Source organism: Fukomys damarensis, unplaced genomic scaffold, assembly GCF_012274545.1.
Source record: "Fukomys damarensis isolate Sample0158 unplaced genomic scaffold, DMR_v1.0_HiC HiC_scaffold_32, whole genome shotgun sequence".
Taxonomy (NCBI): domain Eukaryota; kingdom Metazoa; phylum Chordata; class Mammalia; order Rodentia; family Bathyergidae; genus Fukomys; species Fukomys damarensis.
Window position 1 is genome coordinate 41,560,387 of NW_022900944.1, and position 17,943 is coordinate 41,578,329.

Sequence of the window (17,943 nt, forward strand, 5' to 3'; positions counted from 1 at the left end):
CCCACAACAAAAAAAAAAAAAAAAAAAAAAAAAAAAAAACAGAATGCTCCCTTGAAGAGATCTGTGTCCTCCTGCTTCACCCTGGCTGAGTGATGACTCAGGCTTCGAGAGGGAAGGAGCAGCGTTTCTCAGAATGGTTTCTGTGGTTACCTCGTGTCTTCTGAAGACGCTCAGAGCCAGGGAAGCAGCACTGAGCATCTCAGTCTGAGACAAGATAACATCGCACTCACGATTTGAGCAAAGGCTTGCGTTATGTTCCTCTGCGTCTCTATTACTTGGCGCAGGGTGGAGCAAGGGGAAAGTTCCCCCTGGGTGTTGTTGGGGGACAGTATGACTATGTTGTCGCACATGTCGAAACTGCAGCTCTCACCAGTCTAGCCGATGTCCTTCTTCACAGGAACGCAGGGCAGAGCCTGAACTTCTCCACGGTGTTTGACAAACCTTTTACACTGAAGATCAGGTGAAAACAGTTTACTTGCAAGTTGCAGATCTATATCATTTTTATCTTTCTTGTCCCCTTTTGAGCTCTCAAAAACGTTCTGGTTTTCTTTTTACCACATTAACAGAATGAAGTTAAAACAATGAGCTTCATTATATATTTCTTTGGGCATCACACATACGCTCCCATGGAAAGGAAATTGAATAAACTCATTCTCTAAACTTTCGCCCCTGAGAATAGACTTAGAGTCTATTTTCTTTGCATTATCTGGATAATTACATTTGGTTTGCTTGCACAGATGCAGGCAAGTGGTTTTCCAATCTTAAAACCTACCTGTGGCACAAAAATATTCTGAGAACGGGTAAGAGACAGCTCTACAGATTTCTAAAGCACGAAGAGAAATGTTCTGTGTCAGTGCATAGCCTTCCACAGTGAAGTTAAGCCAGAAGAACAAAGCTAGTATTTATGCTGATGTATTTGCATCTTGGGACATGAAACATGCTCCCCATGTCCTCGAAAAGTAAGTACAATAAAAACTACATTTAAAGGTGTCCTGCCAAAGGATTGATTTTCTGGAAAGCAATTTAAATGGTGCATTTGGGCAAGCAGGCCAGCCGTGGAGTCTCAGGAGGGCAACGAGAGAAACAGAATGCGATGAAGAAGGGAGGCCTCGGGCCGAGACTTTGGGTGCAGCTGCCTGGCGGCCCTCTGCCCCACCCAGCACAGCTGGACCCTCTCAGTTCCACCTCTTCGATTTTGCATGCGAGAACTGGCCCTTTCTTACATCCTCAGCTGCAAGTGTGGAAAAAAAATGCACATTCATTCCTGAGAAAAAGACTCATAGTGGAGATGCCTGTGCGTGGCCAGGCCACAGTGTCCAGCAGAACTGTCACCCGGATTATCTTGTTCAGAGGGGTTGTAAATTTACTGAGCTCTAACTTCACAGAAATTCAACTGTTTTAGACGCTTGGGGACGTGCGGTATTTAGCTAATGCATCCGGATCCACCTTGCTTGTGGGATAAAACAAGGTCTACAAAGGGTGTTTGTCTTTTCTGTGTTTTTTAGCCCCCCCCATGGGTAGAGCAATGTATTTCTCAAAAACATGTCATTTTGACTTTAACTTGAAGCCTTGATGCACTTAATTATGCTTTTCCACAAGATTTTGCATATTTAATATTTCCTTTTAGAGCTTCCAGGAATCTCAATTATTAATTCTGCTGTGGATTTATAGGTCTTCTGACTCTCCCTTTGGTATAAAGTTTGTAGATTCATCAAACATTGTTTGCTGTCTTCACATTTGAACAGCACTTTAAATCAAACAGAAAATCCAAGATGAAGTACAAATACACATAGTCATGTTAGTTGTGGAAAAGGGCCCAGGCCGTGTGTTTTATAATTTCTCCATGATCCTGATGTTAGGTAAGCAACTTCTGCGAACCAGGATAAGAATTACTGTACCCCGTAATCCAACTAGAAAATCGTTCCTGACATTTAATGACCAAAAAATAGCATCTGCCCAAAAGACGCTATTTATAAAAGTAAACTGTTACAAATGGAGCTCAGCGTTAACCAGAACTTTATGAATAAGTAATGAAGTCTAATTTTCCGTTATTATAGCCATTGTCTAAAAATGCATGTCTGCCAGGACATCGTGAAGATTTTGTGTTACTTAGGGAAACTGTTATGATTCTTCCCTTTTTGTCTTTAATAATTGCTTTATTACTTCTTCCTTGGGGTTTCTCTCCTCTGGTGTCTGTGGAGATCTTCTGAAAAGCAATCTGATCTTTTCTGTGTCTATTTTTCCCAGTGTCCACCGGCCTGCCCTGTGATGTTCACGTCAATCCCATTAGTTGCAATGGCTTAAGGTTCCTGAACAAACTCTGCCACAAAGGAGCCTGGTGCGGTGCCTGAACCTGGGCAGCCAGCTATGGGCAGCATTGTGCACAGCTCAGAGAAGGCCCTCTTCACCCTCTGCCATACGGTTGGCTCCTCCAGGCGCCAAAGACAACCTTTCCATGATGGGAAGGATCATGCACTTAGGTCTCTGAATCTTGGGTTAACTGTTGCTCACACCAGCAGTTTTTACCACCTGGATATTTGGTGACCAATTCAATGTAAATGCCAGCTCCAAGAGTCTGGAGAACCCAGCTGGAAATATGTGAACACTAAAATTGCTTCCAAACACGAAGGAGAGCTTTGGGGTCACAGGAGCCTCGCCCTCTTCTCTAGGACATGGGAGCTTGGACAGGCTTATCCCACTGGATTTGCTGTCTGCATGGGGCCCACAGTGGGGTGCTGAGTGACAGATGGCAGTGACTCTATGAGGACACTGGTGCTGGCCAGGGCCCCACGTGACTGTCCCATCCCCACACTGCTGTCCTATAACCATCTACATAGCTACCTCCCCGAGCCTCTTCCCGCATTTCCAGTCATCTGGACTGTCCACAAAGTTGAGGGCACTGGTCATCAATCATCCAGTGGACTGCAGTGGGGGACTATTAAGTGCTGCAGGTCCAGGTTGACATAATTCCAAAGAGTTTGAAATACATCATCATTGACAACCAAAGGAAAGGGAAAAGCTTCAACCTTCCCATGGATGTGAGTTTAGAGCCTTGGTTTTCTTATTAAAACCATTTGAGTATTTCTCAGAACTGTAATGCAGACAAACTTGTCTAACAAATCGATCTAGGAGTACAGATATAAATACTCAGACAAAACAATTTTCTCCAATTTCCTCTAATAAACCATTCACTTCTGGGCAATTTGTCTTTGGAGATTTGTGAGGTTCAGTGAGAAACTCATTACATGAAGTCGTCTTAGCCAGTGATTCCAGCACCACCTCCTTTTCTTTCCTTTCCCTCCCTGCCCTTCCCTTCCCTTCCTCTTCCTTCTTGCCTTCCTTCCTGTTTCTTCACTTTTTTCCATCCCTTTTCCTTTCTCTCCCTCCTTTTTTTCCTTCCTTCCTCTCTACCTTTTTTCCTTCTTTTTTCCCCTTTTGTCTCTCCCTCCCTTCCTTCCTCCTTCCTTCCTTTTAAAACTTGTGATAAGATATGCATAACATAATTTTTCATCCTCTGCACGATCAGGATGTTGATGTATTTCCTTCTAGTTTTTACAGAATAATCTTGGGTAGGGGTCTTAGGTTCACAGTAAAAGCGAGTGGAAGGTGCAAAGATTTCCCATATTTCCACTGTCTTCCAGCCTAGCCTTCCCCAGTCCGCAGTGACACAGTGACCATTGCTGAGTGGGTAGCGCAGCAGCCTCGAGCGCATTCACAATTGTACTCCTATCGCCACCATCCCTGTCCACCATGTTTTCATCTTGCAAAACTGAAATTCCATTCTGTGAGGCAGGACACTCACTTCCTATTCCCTACCTCCTGGCCCCAGGCCACCACCATTCCACCACCTGTCTCCAAGCTGGGGTACCCTGGGGAGCTCCCCTAAGTGGAGTCAAGCTAGCACGTGTCCTTGTGTGGCTGGATTCTTCCACTCTGCAGCGGGCCTTCAGGCTTCACCCACCTTGTGGATTTTATCATTTTACACCGAAGCCTCCAGATTAAGGCTGTCTGTTCACCACTAGACAGGTGTGGCTGGGGCTGGCCTCAGGTCATAGGGAGGTGGGAACCAGGTGGCTCTGGTCAGGTCAGCCTGGTCAGGGGGCAAACATGGTAGTGAGAACAGCCTGTGACTCCCAGCTGCTCTGCGTGGGCAGCGGTAAAGAGGCGGGGAACCAACTGAGTGCCTTTTATTATGCACTCTTGACATTTTTTATATTAATCTTGTTTTCTCTCCCATCTATAACAGCCCCCCACTCTACACTAGAGGGATATTTTAAGCATTAATTCTCCTAAAAAGCCTCATGCCCAATGTAAAAATATTTCACTGTCTCGGAGAAAAGCACTCTCTATAAATGAAAAGCATCATTATTAGTAATGACAATAATTTTCCTGACACCCATTTGGGCATTCTATATGTTTTGATAGGATTACATAAATAATGAAATTGTATGCAGACTCTCAGAATGCAGCCAGCATTTTCTCCAAGGTGTGCAGCTCAGCTGTGCACACGGTCCTGTGAGTCCAGGGCTGAGTTCTTCGGCTGTGCTCAGGTAGACCACTGTCTGGAGCTTTCCGCTCCCTAACTTGTCCCAAGACCAGCCTCCCCAGGGCCCTGGGTTTCATTCCCAGATATCTACCCTGCTGTGGAATGAGGGTCCCTTCCTGGATGGTCCCAAAAGCATTTCTCTTCTTCAATATCAAGTGTCTTGAATGCTTCTGTGACTTTAAAAAAAAAGTCATTATTTAAAAACAAAAACAGAGCCAAGCATAGTGTCACATGCCTGTGATCCCAGTACTCTGGGAAGTTAAGGTAGGAAAATCACAAGTTCAAGTCCAGTCTGGGCAATTCAGTGACCTAAAAACATTAAAAAGGGACTGGAGATGTAGCTCAGTGAGATGGCTCTGGCCCTGGGTTCAAGTCCCAGCAGCATAGAATAAAAGTTCTCCGATCAGAGCAGAGCATGTACTTGTACAGTACTTGAAGCACTTTACTGTAACACTCTGTAAATTACAGGAAGGAATGATCACTGAACATCCCTCCCATTCTACTGAGCAGTCTGTTAAGTTACATATGCTCTTCTAAATTATTGTTTTAAAAATAAGGGATGATGGAATTACAAAATTAAATGCATTTTGCAAATGGTCTTCTAGCAAGATTATTGAAACATGCTAAAGACAAGCATAGAATCGCAAGAGAAAAATTTACTGTCCTATTAAAATTACCCATCAAAGGGTAATTTTGTTGCAGATAATTTTAACTTGCTGATATTCTCTGCCTGAAATATTTTACTCTATTATCCAGGCAAAGAAAGATACATAAAAAAGAAATACCTAGAACCCCATCCTTCCCACACCAGTATTTGCGTTTTATTCACATTTACCGTGAATTATCCAGCACCCTCTAGAGGCCACAATAAAACTTCCAGTTGACTTTTCTAGATTCGTTGGCCCTGCCCACACTTCTGGAAATCCAATGCCCTCCGTCATCCCTTTGCTTCCAGTGGTGAAGAAATTCAGGAAAGTTCTAGACTCTGTAGAACACTGAAGCACGAACAAAGGGCCGAGCTCATGACAAAGTGGTTGGTAGGAGCAGGGCAAAGTGGGGATGGAGACAGAGCTGGTGGCTTGGGACTTGCGCAGGAGCCGAGGGCGCGCACTGGCTGCTCCTTTAATGTCTTGTGTTTGGGGGTCAAGAGGTGTATGATGCAGGAAGTCACAGTTTCAGATGTCCCAGGAGCCTGGGAGGCCATGCATACATTGCCACCGGCACCCCTTGGCTTCTTGCACAGAGGAAGACCCTGTCTTCTTCTGCTGACTCTCAGCACGGTGCTCAGCAGCTGCTTTCCAGGCCTGAAACTATCCCATGTGCCCCCCACCCCAACTTCCCACTCTACTCAGTTCTCCTCCAGATACCCCAGATCATTCCCTGTCTGTGATGTCCCTTGGCTTTACGTTTCTCCCTGTGCGGGTAGATGGCCTCCCAGTCACCACAGCCCCTGCCTTCCCCACCCTGGTGACCATAGCCTTGGCTCCTTCTTGGCCCACACCATCACCACATCATGCCTCTCAGATGTCATTTCTTGCTGAGTAATCCAAACATCATCCCTCTCCCTGCATTAATCAGACAGTGTCCTTCACATTCAACTTTGCAATTTAAGTCTCAGTCTTGCCCCATAGAATTATTGCCAATTGATCTCCGTATAAATGTCTGGGGTTTCTGCATTATTAATGTCATTCTGGGCTTTTGACAACCTTCCTTTGGTGCAGCTTTTTCTGAGCAGGGCTGCTGGGCCTCTTTTTGCCTGAATTATTGGAACCTTTGGTTTAATGGGGAAAGAGATGATGATACCCTTTGAACTTTCCCACTAGGAGAGGCCTATTATTTCCGTTAAGATGGCAGTGGCTCTTTGGAGCTTTGGAAAAAACTGTGAGGCTATTTCTACCTTTGATTGAAAGAATGCTGGAATTGATTAGCAATGTCTGCATTGGGTGGAGGATTAGAAAGAACAGGTTTGCATGCACAATATCTGCCATTGTGGCTCTGTGTATATCCTGTACTAGAAAAATAATTCTGAACTCTTTGGCTAAGAAGGTTCAGATTCAGTGGAGGTTCTGAAAGAGTTGTTCCACATGGATGATAAGTGATTTTGAAGTCACTTTTCCTCTATTCATTTCCTAGACTCCTTTCCGTGTGGTGGACTACGCATATTGGGACTTGTCCCTCGGGGATCATGTTTTAGTTATATTTCTTTGTCAGTGTTTCTCAGGCTCCCTGTTGAAAATTCAGGGGTTCTCTTCTGAGTCAGGGCAGGGCACTGTGATCATCATGAATGATCCTGAGTTTGTGACTCCTCTCCAAGATTGGAGAGCAATGGATGGGGCTGACCTGACAGACAGGATTCTCAGAAAAACATCAGCAGTCTTTGTCCCAGACTCACTAAGTGCACTTTCACTGGCTGTGCTCTCTGCTCCACAGGATATCCCTTCCCGTGCCCTGCCTGCAAGTGCCAGTCCAGTTTTGATTGAGTCCGTGAGGGAAGGTCGTGTGTTCCGGTCGCTGATTGGAGGTGGGAGAGGTCCTTGTTGAAGGTGCCCTGTGCTGCAGACTGGACTGGACTGGGGGTTCTGTATGGATACAGGAATGGGTCTGGGAGTGGACGTTGTTATGGGAAACTGGGACTCTGCAGTTGTCACCTGCCAAAGGCCACTTACGGGTGAGTGGCAAGACCAAATTTCAGTCTCTAAGTTTAAAAGGTTTACACCTTGCTTCCTCCCAGGATCTGAGGCAGGAGAGACAAACTGCCAAATCCTCCAAGCTCCCTGCAGCCTGGCTTTATGGTGAAGGTCATGCAACTTGTTCTTGAAGAGGTCGGCATTTTTTTTTCATTTCCGGCCAGGTCGAGTTTTGTCCCCTACAAGGTCATGCCGACTTCTTTGTCCCCATGTCAGAAGATCCTTCTGCCAGAGAGGGATTCATCGTGGCTCTGCCTGCCCTCTGGGTGGTGGCTGTGCCAAGAGAGGCGCCAGCTGCAGAGACGAGGACCAGCTCTCCACTAGAGAAAAGCGCAAGGTCTCGCATTTCTTTTCTGGTGCAGTTCCTCCCTACAGAACGAGAAAAAGCTAATTAACGTATGATGGCAACCAGGCTGCAGTATCTGCCAGTTCTCTTGTGAAGAAGCCTCTTTAGCATTCTCTCAGCTTCCCTCCTCAACAATAAATTCAGATTAGCAATGGAGAGAGCACAGCTTCTAGTTCAAAAGGATCTGTCCCCTCTGTGAACCTCAGGGCAGGCTGCACGGCCACCTGCACTTGGATTTTCTTCTCTTTTTTTTGGGGGGGGCACCTAACACCCCATCGGCCCTTTGTAAATATTTGTTTCCCTGGTGCATGTCATTGCTCCCACATGGAGCTAATGGTTGGTCTCCTGAAGATAAAACACGCCAAAGGCCATTTCAAGGTGCAGATATTCATTCCAATAAAAAGAGGGGGGAGGAAATGTTCATGACACAATGTTAGGTGGGAAACGAAGGAAGAGATGATTCTGGTTATAGAGAAGATCACTAAAATATGTACTAATAAGTCCCTGACATGCTCAGAAAAATGAGACTGGAAGGAAATTCCTGAGATGTTTATGTGTCTGTCAGTGATATAATTATGATTTTTTTTTTCTGGTACCGGGGATTGAACTCTGGTCCTTGCACTTGAGAGGTGGGCAGCAGAACCACTGAGCTAAATCTCCAGCTTATATGATTTGTAAAACTTGAGATTTTTGCATCATATAGATAACACCTCAATCAGAAAAATAAGCTTTTAAAAAAAGGCAAAAGAGTACATGGACAATAACTTACAAATATGCATTTCATGACCACATATTTCTATTGCATTACTTCTTCTAGTGTGATTTTTTTCAAAGCTAATGCCTGCCACAAAAGGGAATTTTAATGGCTTATAATTAATATGATTTGGTGTTTAGCTTCTACATTGGTATTCATGAATTTAACACGGGCAAACTGCACTTGATCTGCTGTATAAAAACATTTTTAAAGAAATGAAAATTCTGGCTGCTTCGCTATACTAGGGGAAATTGTTTTTCCAGGTGATGCTTCTGTGACTGTTTTGAACTCAGGACGCTATGTTACAGTCTGGCCCAGGGACTATAGCATCCAGATCTGGTTTTAGAGGAATTGCCTGGTCTTTGTGGACAAGCAAGCCATTCTCCCCTTGAGCCCTTGCCTTTTCTCGTCTATCCCCTGCTGGAGGAGCTGGTCTGTCTCACCTGAAAGAGAATTTCACTGAGGACCAACCAAGAAGAGGCTGAGAAGGAGGCCTTGGTCCCACAGGAATTCCTAGGCAGGTTAGCCTGGGAAGGAGCAGTGCCTTCCTCCTGGCATTGGCAGCAGAGCCACAAGACACACATCTGCCAGCAATGAAGGAGGCTCTAGGATGGCTTGGTGTCACCATGATGGCCCTGCCATGGCTGCATCCATAGAGAGACGTCCAGGTTCACACTGCCAGGGTGACCCTGCTGAGGACCATGCCATCCCAGCTTTGGCTTCTTGACTCAGCGTGCTGGGAAGTCCTGAGTGGCCGCTGTAGTCCCAAGTCCCTTCTTTCTTGGAAGAACTCGGGGGTATGGGGCGGTGCTTGATTAGAACCAGAGGAGACTGGTGTCTTACTTCCTGTGACTTTGGCCTCGGTTTCATCGCCTTCTGGACCTCTGTCTGTCCTCATCTCTCTGCCTGAATTACCCTTTCCTCGATTTTATCGTCTGACTCACTTCTACCAGGCAGGAGCTTCTTCCAGGGAGCCACATGTAATGCCCTGATAGACGGGGACCCCATCATCCTGGGGTTATCTCAAGCATGCTGGGGTACATGACGCATTGTAAACGCTTGTGAGCGGACCCCATAAAAAGCAGTGGTTCCTTTACCGGTTGCGCAGCCTTGGGCAAACAATCACATCTTCCTGCAGAGCCCTCAAGTACGAGATGGCAGAATGGCAGCACTGACCTCGCAAGTTGCTATGAAGGTGATTTGCAGCCCATCAGCTGCACACAGTTCTTGGAGTGGGCCTGGGTGTAAAAGAGGGCTAGAAAACCTGTCCGCACTCACCAAGGCTACAAGCTCCAAGTTCACGGAAACTCAGAGCAGTCCCTGGCCTTGGCTGCGTTTCCGCTGGTCCTTTCTGAGTTGCTATTTGGCTCTGTTTCTCCCTCTCTTTTTTCATGTTCAGCTACTGTGAAATGGGTGGGTGTTGTTTGACTTTCCATCCTCTCCAACACCTTTCACTTTTCCAAACCCATGCAAAGTAACCTCAGATCGTCAGTGTACCAGACCGCAGAAGTCCCCTAGACTTGTCAGGGATGGAGCTCAGACTCTTAGATCTCTTTCTGCCACACAGCCCCCCATTTAGAGAGCTTGGGTGGGGGCGTGGTTGTATCGGGACTTGTTTTTGAACACAGAAGTGATCTAGCCGACTCTATCCGGCACAGGTGTCCATGGTTGCAAGTCACATCTTTGATAGAGCACACCCTTGGATCAGTGATGTCCTCCAGACACCTCAAGTTACCATCAGGTGGTCAGATATGTGCATTTCACTTTTCTCCATCTCCCTCTCTACAGCAAAACTGTGGTGAGAATGCTGTGCACTAATGCACATCATGCATTCCATGAGCTTGCATGGGGCCAGTGTACCTCCTAGCAGTGTCCAACACAGATAAAATTTAAATAAACAAACAAAAATGAAAACTAATGCAAAGGTAGAAACTTTCTTTGCCCTCATGTGTGACATCTACTACCTCTTGGCTTGCTTTTTTTGTGTGGTCCACTGTCTCCCCATGGAACCTCCTTCTTGTCTTAAAGTCCCTGTTTGTCAAGACTGCCCTCTCTGGGAAGCCTTCCCGATCCAGTAACCTCCTCCCCAGGAGAAGGGCACCACCTACCTCTCCCCTTGTGGTGCCCTGACAGTGTCTTGCCCTGGTCAACCCAAATCCCATGGGTTCCAGGGCCCCTTTAGGACTCTGGGTGATGGAGCAGGGTCATACTCATCAAGTCTGTAGATGTTGCTGAGTGGTTAGAAGCGGCCTGGGAGGGCCAAGACGTGGAAGACTGGAGACCCTCCCATACCTGGGAGCCTCAGAATTCCAAGGAAAACTCAAAACAAAATAAAGACCCCCCTAAAAGAGCCTCCCCACTCAGAAAGATAGGACCCCTCTCATTCAGGAGGAGATCTTTGATGGAATTGGGGGGTTTGAGCTTTTCTGCTTTTCTCCTGTTTTGTATTCCAACTACCCTTGACAAAACACAAGCAAACCGAGAAGTCATAAATAACCTCCTTTGAAGTTCATGCAAGTTCAGAGAACCTAGAGGAGCCACATAATCATTTCCCCTCTGCAGGGATCTTGGTGGATCCTTTCATGAACGTGAATGAGAAATTTAGCCTGGTTCTTTCTGCAGAATGAATGTGAAATGTGCACCCCTTCCATCCCAGATTTTATGTTCCAAAAGTTTTGGAAAGGAACCAGCTCACTCTGCACCTGTGATGGGCCAGGTGCTGCCACCTACATCCCCTGTGGTTATACTGCATCCACAGCTCCTTACCTGTCACAGGTGGAGGCTCAGATGCAGGTAATAACTGAGGCGCAGAACTGAGCTGGAACCTGTATCTGTTAGTGCAAAGGTCCTGGGCCCCTATGCTCTGCCCAAAGCTGGCATTTCACCATCACCTTTTGCCTCATGTCGTGGGTGGGTATGTGCTCCCTGCCTAACCTGGCTCGAAACCTGGAAGTTCATTGACTTTATTCCCTAGCAAGGGCCTGGAGCTGCCTTCTTTCCTAATCAATGCATATCATTTTGCCAAGAGACAGTCTGCTGCTGGAGAGATTGATTCCCCAGTTATTTATCTTCTTCTGCCCAGTGTAAATTGGTCAGCCTGATCCTATTCACATGATAAAAATCATAATGTCTCAAATTACTTACTCAATAAAATGTGGGTTTGTCTATTATTAGTGATCATTAGGGTTATAATGCAGCATGGAAATCTGGAGTAAATTAACTACACATGCAAGCTGTTGGGCTCGTGTGCAGTTAATCATATGCACACAGTTCCAGTGGGCAGAAGGCTCTGCAGGAATTATTTCAGGAAGACTTTGTGGGCAGGGAGTGGAATTTTAGTGGAACTAGAGTTTTTTCTTTTCATTCTCCGCCTTCATGTGGATTTCTCAAATACACATTCATCCCATACACTGTTGAAATGTGAAAATAACACAAATCAAAACAAAAAGAAACCCCAAAGTAGAACCCAAATTCAATTACAGTAGGTCTGAACGCTTCCAGTCATGTGTCCCTGGAGTTTTGCACGATGCATCAGGATTCCATGTTGAACAGACCACCCTTGTTTCTTATCCATCTTGTCCGTCTGCTCAGATTCACTCTGGGCCTTTTTCTCTGGAGTCTTTCTGCTCAGTGACGTCATGGGACAACTTCCGCTGTTACGAGGAGTTCCCATCATCCCTGGGCACTGCCATTTCCTCTGTGGCAGATGCTTCCCGGACACGTGGGCAGGTGAGAGGTGCTGACTTCAGCTTCTGCTGTCTGAATATGAGAGAGATGTAGCTTTGAATGACAAAATATGTTTAAAAGAAAATGAGAAAAAAATTATGTATAACTTGTTTCCTCTGAGGGTGTTTGGAAACTTTACAATGAAATTAATGAATTAAAACTATCAAACAGAACTGATGGCGTGATAGCATACATTCATGTTTTTAAAATGATTTTTGTTTAACACAAACTCTCTGTAGGGAGTATGAGTTTTTTGTGGACTCTGGGAGGAAAGCCTCAAGACCAACTCAAAGTCAATTTAAGGAAAATGAGGATCAGGAATTGACAAGTCTTGGGGTAGGGCTAACTTATCGCATGGCTGGATCAAAGTGCTTATATGATATCAGAAGACTTTCTCCATTTCTCAGTGTTATTTCTTCTGTTTATTCTGAGAAACTTGCATAGCACATAGAGAGCAAATTCTGAATCAGAGAACCTTTGGCCACCACTACTAACAGATGCAGCAAAAGGATAGGACTGGCATACATCACCTCTGCTTGGATTATTCTGATCACTTGTCCCTGTGGCCTGATCATTGTGGCCAGAGACTGTGACACTCTCACTGCCAAGGCCTGAGTTATGTGCTTGCTGAGAGAGACAGAAAGTGGTGTCAACCTCCCCCAAACCCACAGCCTGACAGTCACTCAGGGATAGCTCCCTATGGGAGTCTGGAACATTAGCAGCAGAAGCACTGAAGTGGTACTGGGAATTCAGTCTGCAAATGTCCACTGTGTTCAAAGAAGTGGTTTTGGACCCAAAAGTCAGCATTCAACAAGTGCTGAATTTAGACAAACAACAAACACTAGGGAGAAGAAAATGTACTTACCATTGAAAATACTGAAGCTCTGGCAGGTGATATCTCAGCCTAGAGGGAGCTAATGTTAGGAAGGGGATAAAAGCTGGGGTAGAACAAAGCTAAAGAGCATGAATTTAGGGATCTTCAAGTCCCAGTACTGCCACTTACAACTTTGTGATTCTTATGCATTTACTTAGCTTCATTAAGGCCTTGAACTTCCTATGTTTAAAATGGGGCTGATAGTAATGCCCATTTCCTATGACTACTAAAATGACCAATTACACAAGGGTAGGGATTTCCATACATAGTACCTGCTCAATAATGGGTAATCATTCAAATTTAGCATAAGCAAATTCTTGAGGTTGCAAAGCTCAGTAGAAAAATCATCTCTAGGATCAAGGAGGTGATACTGGGATTCATTCCTGGTGGGATTAAGGCTCCCCCACCCTGCGTGTGAGTATTACCTGCCCTAAGGTTGGGTACCCTGGATAAGATATAAGGTAGAGAAACAGGGTCTATGCTGGTTGCTTGTTGCTTGCTTGCTGCTTGCTGCCTTCTTCCTGCCCTGCTTTGCCATGTTCTGTTTCTCCTCTTCGATGCCCCTCTGCCATGCCACCCTTCCTTGGAGCCAGCCAACTATGCACTGAAATCTCTTCAAACCGTAAGCCAAATAAACCTTTCCTCATTTAACTTGGGGATGTTGGGTATTTTGTCTCAGTACTGAGAAAAGTGACTAAGACAATATTGGAAAGAGAAATCATGAGGAGCTTGGAAAGGTTATGAGTGCCCAGTCCGTAGAGGTCTCCAGACTTCTGACCCGGATATTCTCAGATTCTGTTCCTTGCCACTAGGTGACTCCAGCTGGGAACAGAGCCCCCTGTGGAGCTGTCTGGAATTGGCCACATCTTGAGACCATATCCTCCAAGGCCAGAGTGGAAAGATTAGGACTATTTAGAGACTGAGGGTAAAATGTCAGTTCTACCACCCAGGGTTTTATCAAGGGCCCCAGAAAATCCTTCCCACTTCTCTGGGCCCTTTCTGCTGGGCCATAGACAACTAACTCTTGGGTAGACATCAGAAAAAGAGGCTCAAAAGAACCTCCTCGAAGGTCTCAGAAGCCGTGGTGAAGAGCAGAAGCTCAAGGGCGTGCTACCCTGTGTGAATAGGGTTAGAGCTGCCTCCGTGGCCACACGCCAGGTGGGAATGTGGAGAAATCCATGCTCCAACAAAGTATAAAAATCAAGTCCACCCATGTCTACGTTAGGCTGTCCATGATGACAGGACAATCTATGTTTTCACTAGGGTTTTGATTGTACCTTGCCACCCACCAGGGATCTCCTTCCCAGGCTTTGCTTGCCTCTTGTTAAAAATTGAAACCCACCATGTCTCTGGTGACCTCGGTCCTCTGGGTCCACAGTGTCCTGTTGGTATTTTGAGGACTCTGATTTGCCAGTTTCTGTGTTGTAAGTAGCTATTACTAAAAAAGTTGCATTTACTGCATTAGGAATGAGCAGGCCTTTCTGCAAGCAGTTTTTAAACCTACATTTTTGTTGTTATTGTTAATTTTTCACTCTGAAACAGTTAAGAGAATAAAAGACACAGCAATAATAAAGAAATTCTATTTCCCATTGATTTTCCTTTATGGCATGTTTTTCCAGCTGAGAAAACAATTTACGAGCTAGATACAGTAAATTGTTTGAAGCCTTGAATCCATCTTTACTTGGACCCTGGGCAAGGTCTTTGGTAAAGGGGCCACTTTCTGCACTTGGATAGAACTGAACGAGTACACAGTTTTACACCAAAGGGAAAACACTCTTGGGCTGTATGTGTAGCTCAGTGGTAGAATGATTCCTCAGCATGCCCAAGGCTCTGGGTCCAATGCCCAGCACCAAAAAACCTAAATAAATAAATCTTGAAGTCTGCTCCATGTCTTTGGACCACTCTGTATGTGAAAGGAAAAACTTAGTGAGTCAACTGAAATACTTAGTTTGAGGAGATTAAAGGAAGACTGGCAAAGCAAGTGTTTCTCTTACTCCTTACCAGTACCCAGAATTGCAAAGCCTAGGAGATGTCATGGCCGAGATAGCTTGGCTCAGCCCTGTAGATTTGAACTGGCTCTTTCTCAAAGGGAAATACAGAGCTGGAAGTATGAGGTCACCTTCAGCCAGGTCTCCCTGTCCCAGGATCGCACAGCTGTTGTTTCCTGCTTTCTTCTTCCACTAATTTCTACTCCTTTCTTTACTCTCCACACTTCCCAGTTTCCTACTTCTACAGAGTACTTGGATTCTTAAATGACTCAAGCCTGACTCCCCAATTCGCTTCTCTTTAAAAGGAACTCCCAGCCCGAGCAACTTGAGCCCGTGGTTTAGATTAAGCAACTGACCTCCTGTCACAAATCTGCAAGACTATTTCATTCTCAGATGCGCCAGACATCCACAAATATTGTTTCTGTTTTCAGCGAGCATGCCACTCATCCAAACATTCAGTTCTGCATTTGTTCATTGATCCATGCTTTCCTTTTGGTCAGTAATTATGACAGAGAAGTAAACATGTGCTGAGCACGGGAGGTGAGGGAAGAAACAAGACTGATGAGGTCTCTGTCCTCATTCACTTCTCCTGCTATACAAATAAAGTTCAGAAATAATAGCCTGAAAAGAAAGTCTTCATAGTCTGAATTATTTTCTTAGATTGTCCAGAAAAGAAGTGCTTATAAAGCCTATAGTGGTTCTGATAACGAATTTGATGAGATCAGATGAACATGAATCCATGTGTTGGTTGATTAATTGATTGATCAGTTGAGTAATGTCAGCCTCGGCGACTGAGGTTTCTAAAAGCCTGGCAGATGAAAGGATACAGGATGCAAAACATCTCTATCCTCTCTCCTAATCCCTGTGGCTGTTGTGATAAATTTTTACACATTTAGCGGCATAAAATAATGCTCACCTATTTCTTGACAGTCGAGGAGGTCAGCAGTCTTAGAGTCAAGATGTCGCAGGGGCTGGAGCTTCTGGAGTAGAATCATGCATGGTCTTTCCCAGCCTCTGGAGGACGCTGGCATCGCTTGGCTTGGGTCACCTTCCTCCCACTTCAGAACTCATAACCCCAATCCCTACTTCTGTTGCGCCAGTTCCTTTGTTCCCTCTGCTCCGTCATCACATAACCTGCTCTGACTTGGAACCTCCCTCTGAATAGTTTCTCCATCTCAAATCCGTAATTTAATCACAGATTCAGAATATCCAGCCCCCCAACCCCACCCCACCCCCTCTTGTCCTGTCAGGTTCCTAGAATTAGGATGTAGATAGCTCTTCAGACACCATTATTCTGTGTACCATGCTGTCCCTAACGTGTAGAAATAGTGACATAGTTCATGGGTGTGAGTCCTCATTTAAAAGGACACGGTGAGTTGAAGGTTCCCATCACTGGAGATCAGGAAACATGAATTGTAGCCCAGCCTGGATCTCTGATTTAGTCACTTGGAACCATTTGACCGCTTTGCATCTCACTTTCTTCAACTATAAAATGAAGGTGTAGAAACAATTGCAAGATTCCTCTCTAAGCCTAAAAGTCTACCATTTTATTATACTGACCTAGCATCACTTCAGGGCTGCCCTAACAACCTTTACAACTGGGTGGCTTAAAATAGAATTTTATTCTCTTGCAGAGCTGGAGACCAGATGTCTAAAATCAAGGTTCAGCAGGTATCTGAACACTCTGGGGGAGCCTTCCTTGCCTCTTCCTAGGCTGCGGTGGTGGCCAGCAGTCTTTGGTGTCCTTGGCTTGTGGACACATCCTTCCAGTCTCTGCTTCCTTCCTCACATGGCCTCCTCTCCCTTGTGTGCCTCTTTATATGCACAGAAGTTCTGTTGATTAGGGCTCACCTTACTCTAGTTTGACCTCATCTTAACTGATTGAGGCCATATTTATAAATAGGGTCTGAGGTTCTGGAAAGATCACAGTGTTGAGGAGACTCTATTCAACTGAAGACAACACAGACTCCCAGAGGTGTAACTTCCTGCTACAATTGAGGAAACAAAAGGGATTAGAAATGAGAGACAGAAACCGATGCCATTGTCCTGATTTCTTTTTTGTTGGTGGGTTAGTTTGGTGGAACCAGATGGAAAGCAGCATCGCAGGCAGCTGGATCCAGGGACTCAGTGATGTCTGTTTATACTGTGACTGGCTCATAGGATGACCAGGCCATCTACAAATTTACAATTCTGGTGCAGATGACCACACTTTGATTCAGAGTCACAGACAGTATTAGGAGCCGGAAGGTAGCTGGACATTCACCTAATTCAGTGTCTCCCATCTGCAGAGGAGTCGCAGATAAGAGAATTCACACTGGGCCCTATTCCAGACCATCTGACCTCACAGTGCTCCTGGTCACATCTGCCCTGTGGTCAGAGTGACTGGCAGCTGGCCCCCCTCTCTTCCCTAAAATTCCAGGAATCACATCTTCATGGCTATCAGGCAAAGACACACGGCAACAAGCCACAGATCAAGGACATGGAAATCACTTTTTATTTCATGGAGCGTGGAGAAGTTTCCTTGGAAAAGCTTGTCTTCAACTTTCTAGTTTTGAACCAGAGGGCAAGCCAGGAGGGAGCTGACCTGCCTGGGGCTCAGAGCTTGTGTTTTCAGCTGAGAAAAGTGATCCCGAACCTTCCCATCTCTGCAAAGCCCAGATGGAGGCCCCGGCTCCCAGCCCCACACACATGCTGCGCACCTGGACGGCGCTCTACCTGCTTACAAATTACTCCCATTTTCTGCTTGGTTCAGCAGCAACTGTTTACCCTCCCCCGTGATGTAATTAGGGCTTCAGAGTTCACGTGTGCCTATTATGAGCTCTCTTGTGTTTTGTCTTGGTGCTTCATTTCTGTAGCAGTAATCATATATATATATTAAAATTTGGTATCAATTGTTTGGCTAAATTATGCACAGTGGGCCATCCTAACCTGCCATTAACATAACGTATGCTAAACAATGTGTTGTGGTTCCCCCCCTTCCTTTTCTTCTGATAATTATACTCTAAAGCATCAGTTGCTTATT

The 17,943-nt window shown here is 45.4% G+C and overlaps 1 protein-coding gene across 4 annotated transcripts in view; it reads left to right on the plus strand.

Moving 5' to 3' along the window:
- The window catches only part of Wwox (WW domain containing oxidoreductase), a 972,155-nt gene that overhangs the window by 734,044 nt on the left and 220,168 nt on the right, over nt 1-17,943 (plus strand). The window contains exon 8 of one of the 4 annotated variants that reach the window (XM_019205292.1): nt 6,977-7,117. The exons of the other annotated variants lie outside the window; for them this stretch is intronic. Within the exon in view, the coding sequence (XP_019060837.1) occupies nt 6,977-7,087 (111 nt within the window). The 3' untranslated portion in view covers nt 7,088-7,117. Of the gene's footprint in view, nt 1-6,976; nt 7,118-17,943 lie in introns of those variants that run through there. 4 annotated transcript variants of the gene reach the window in all.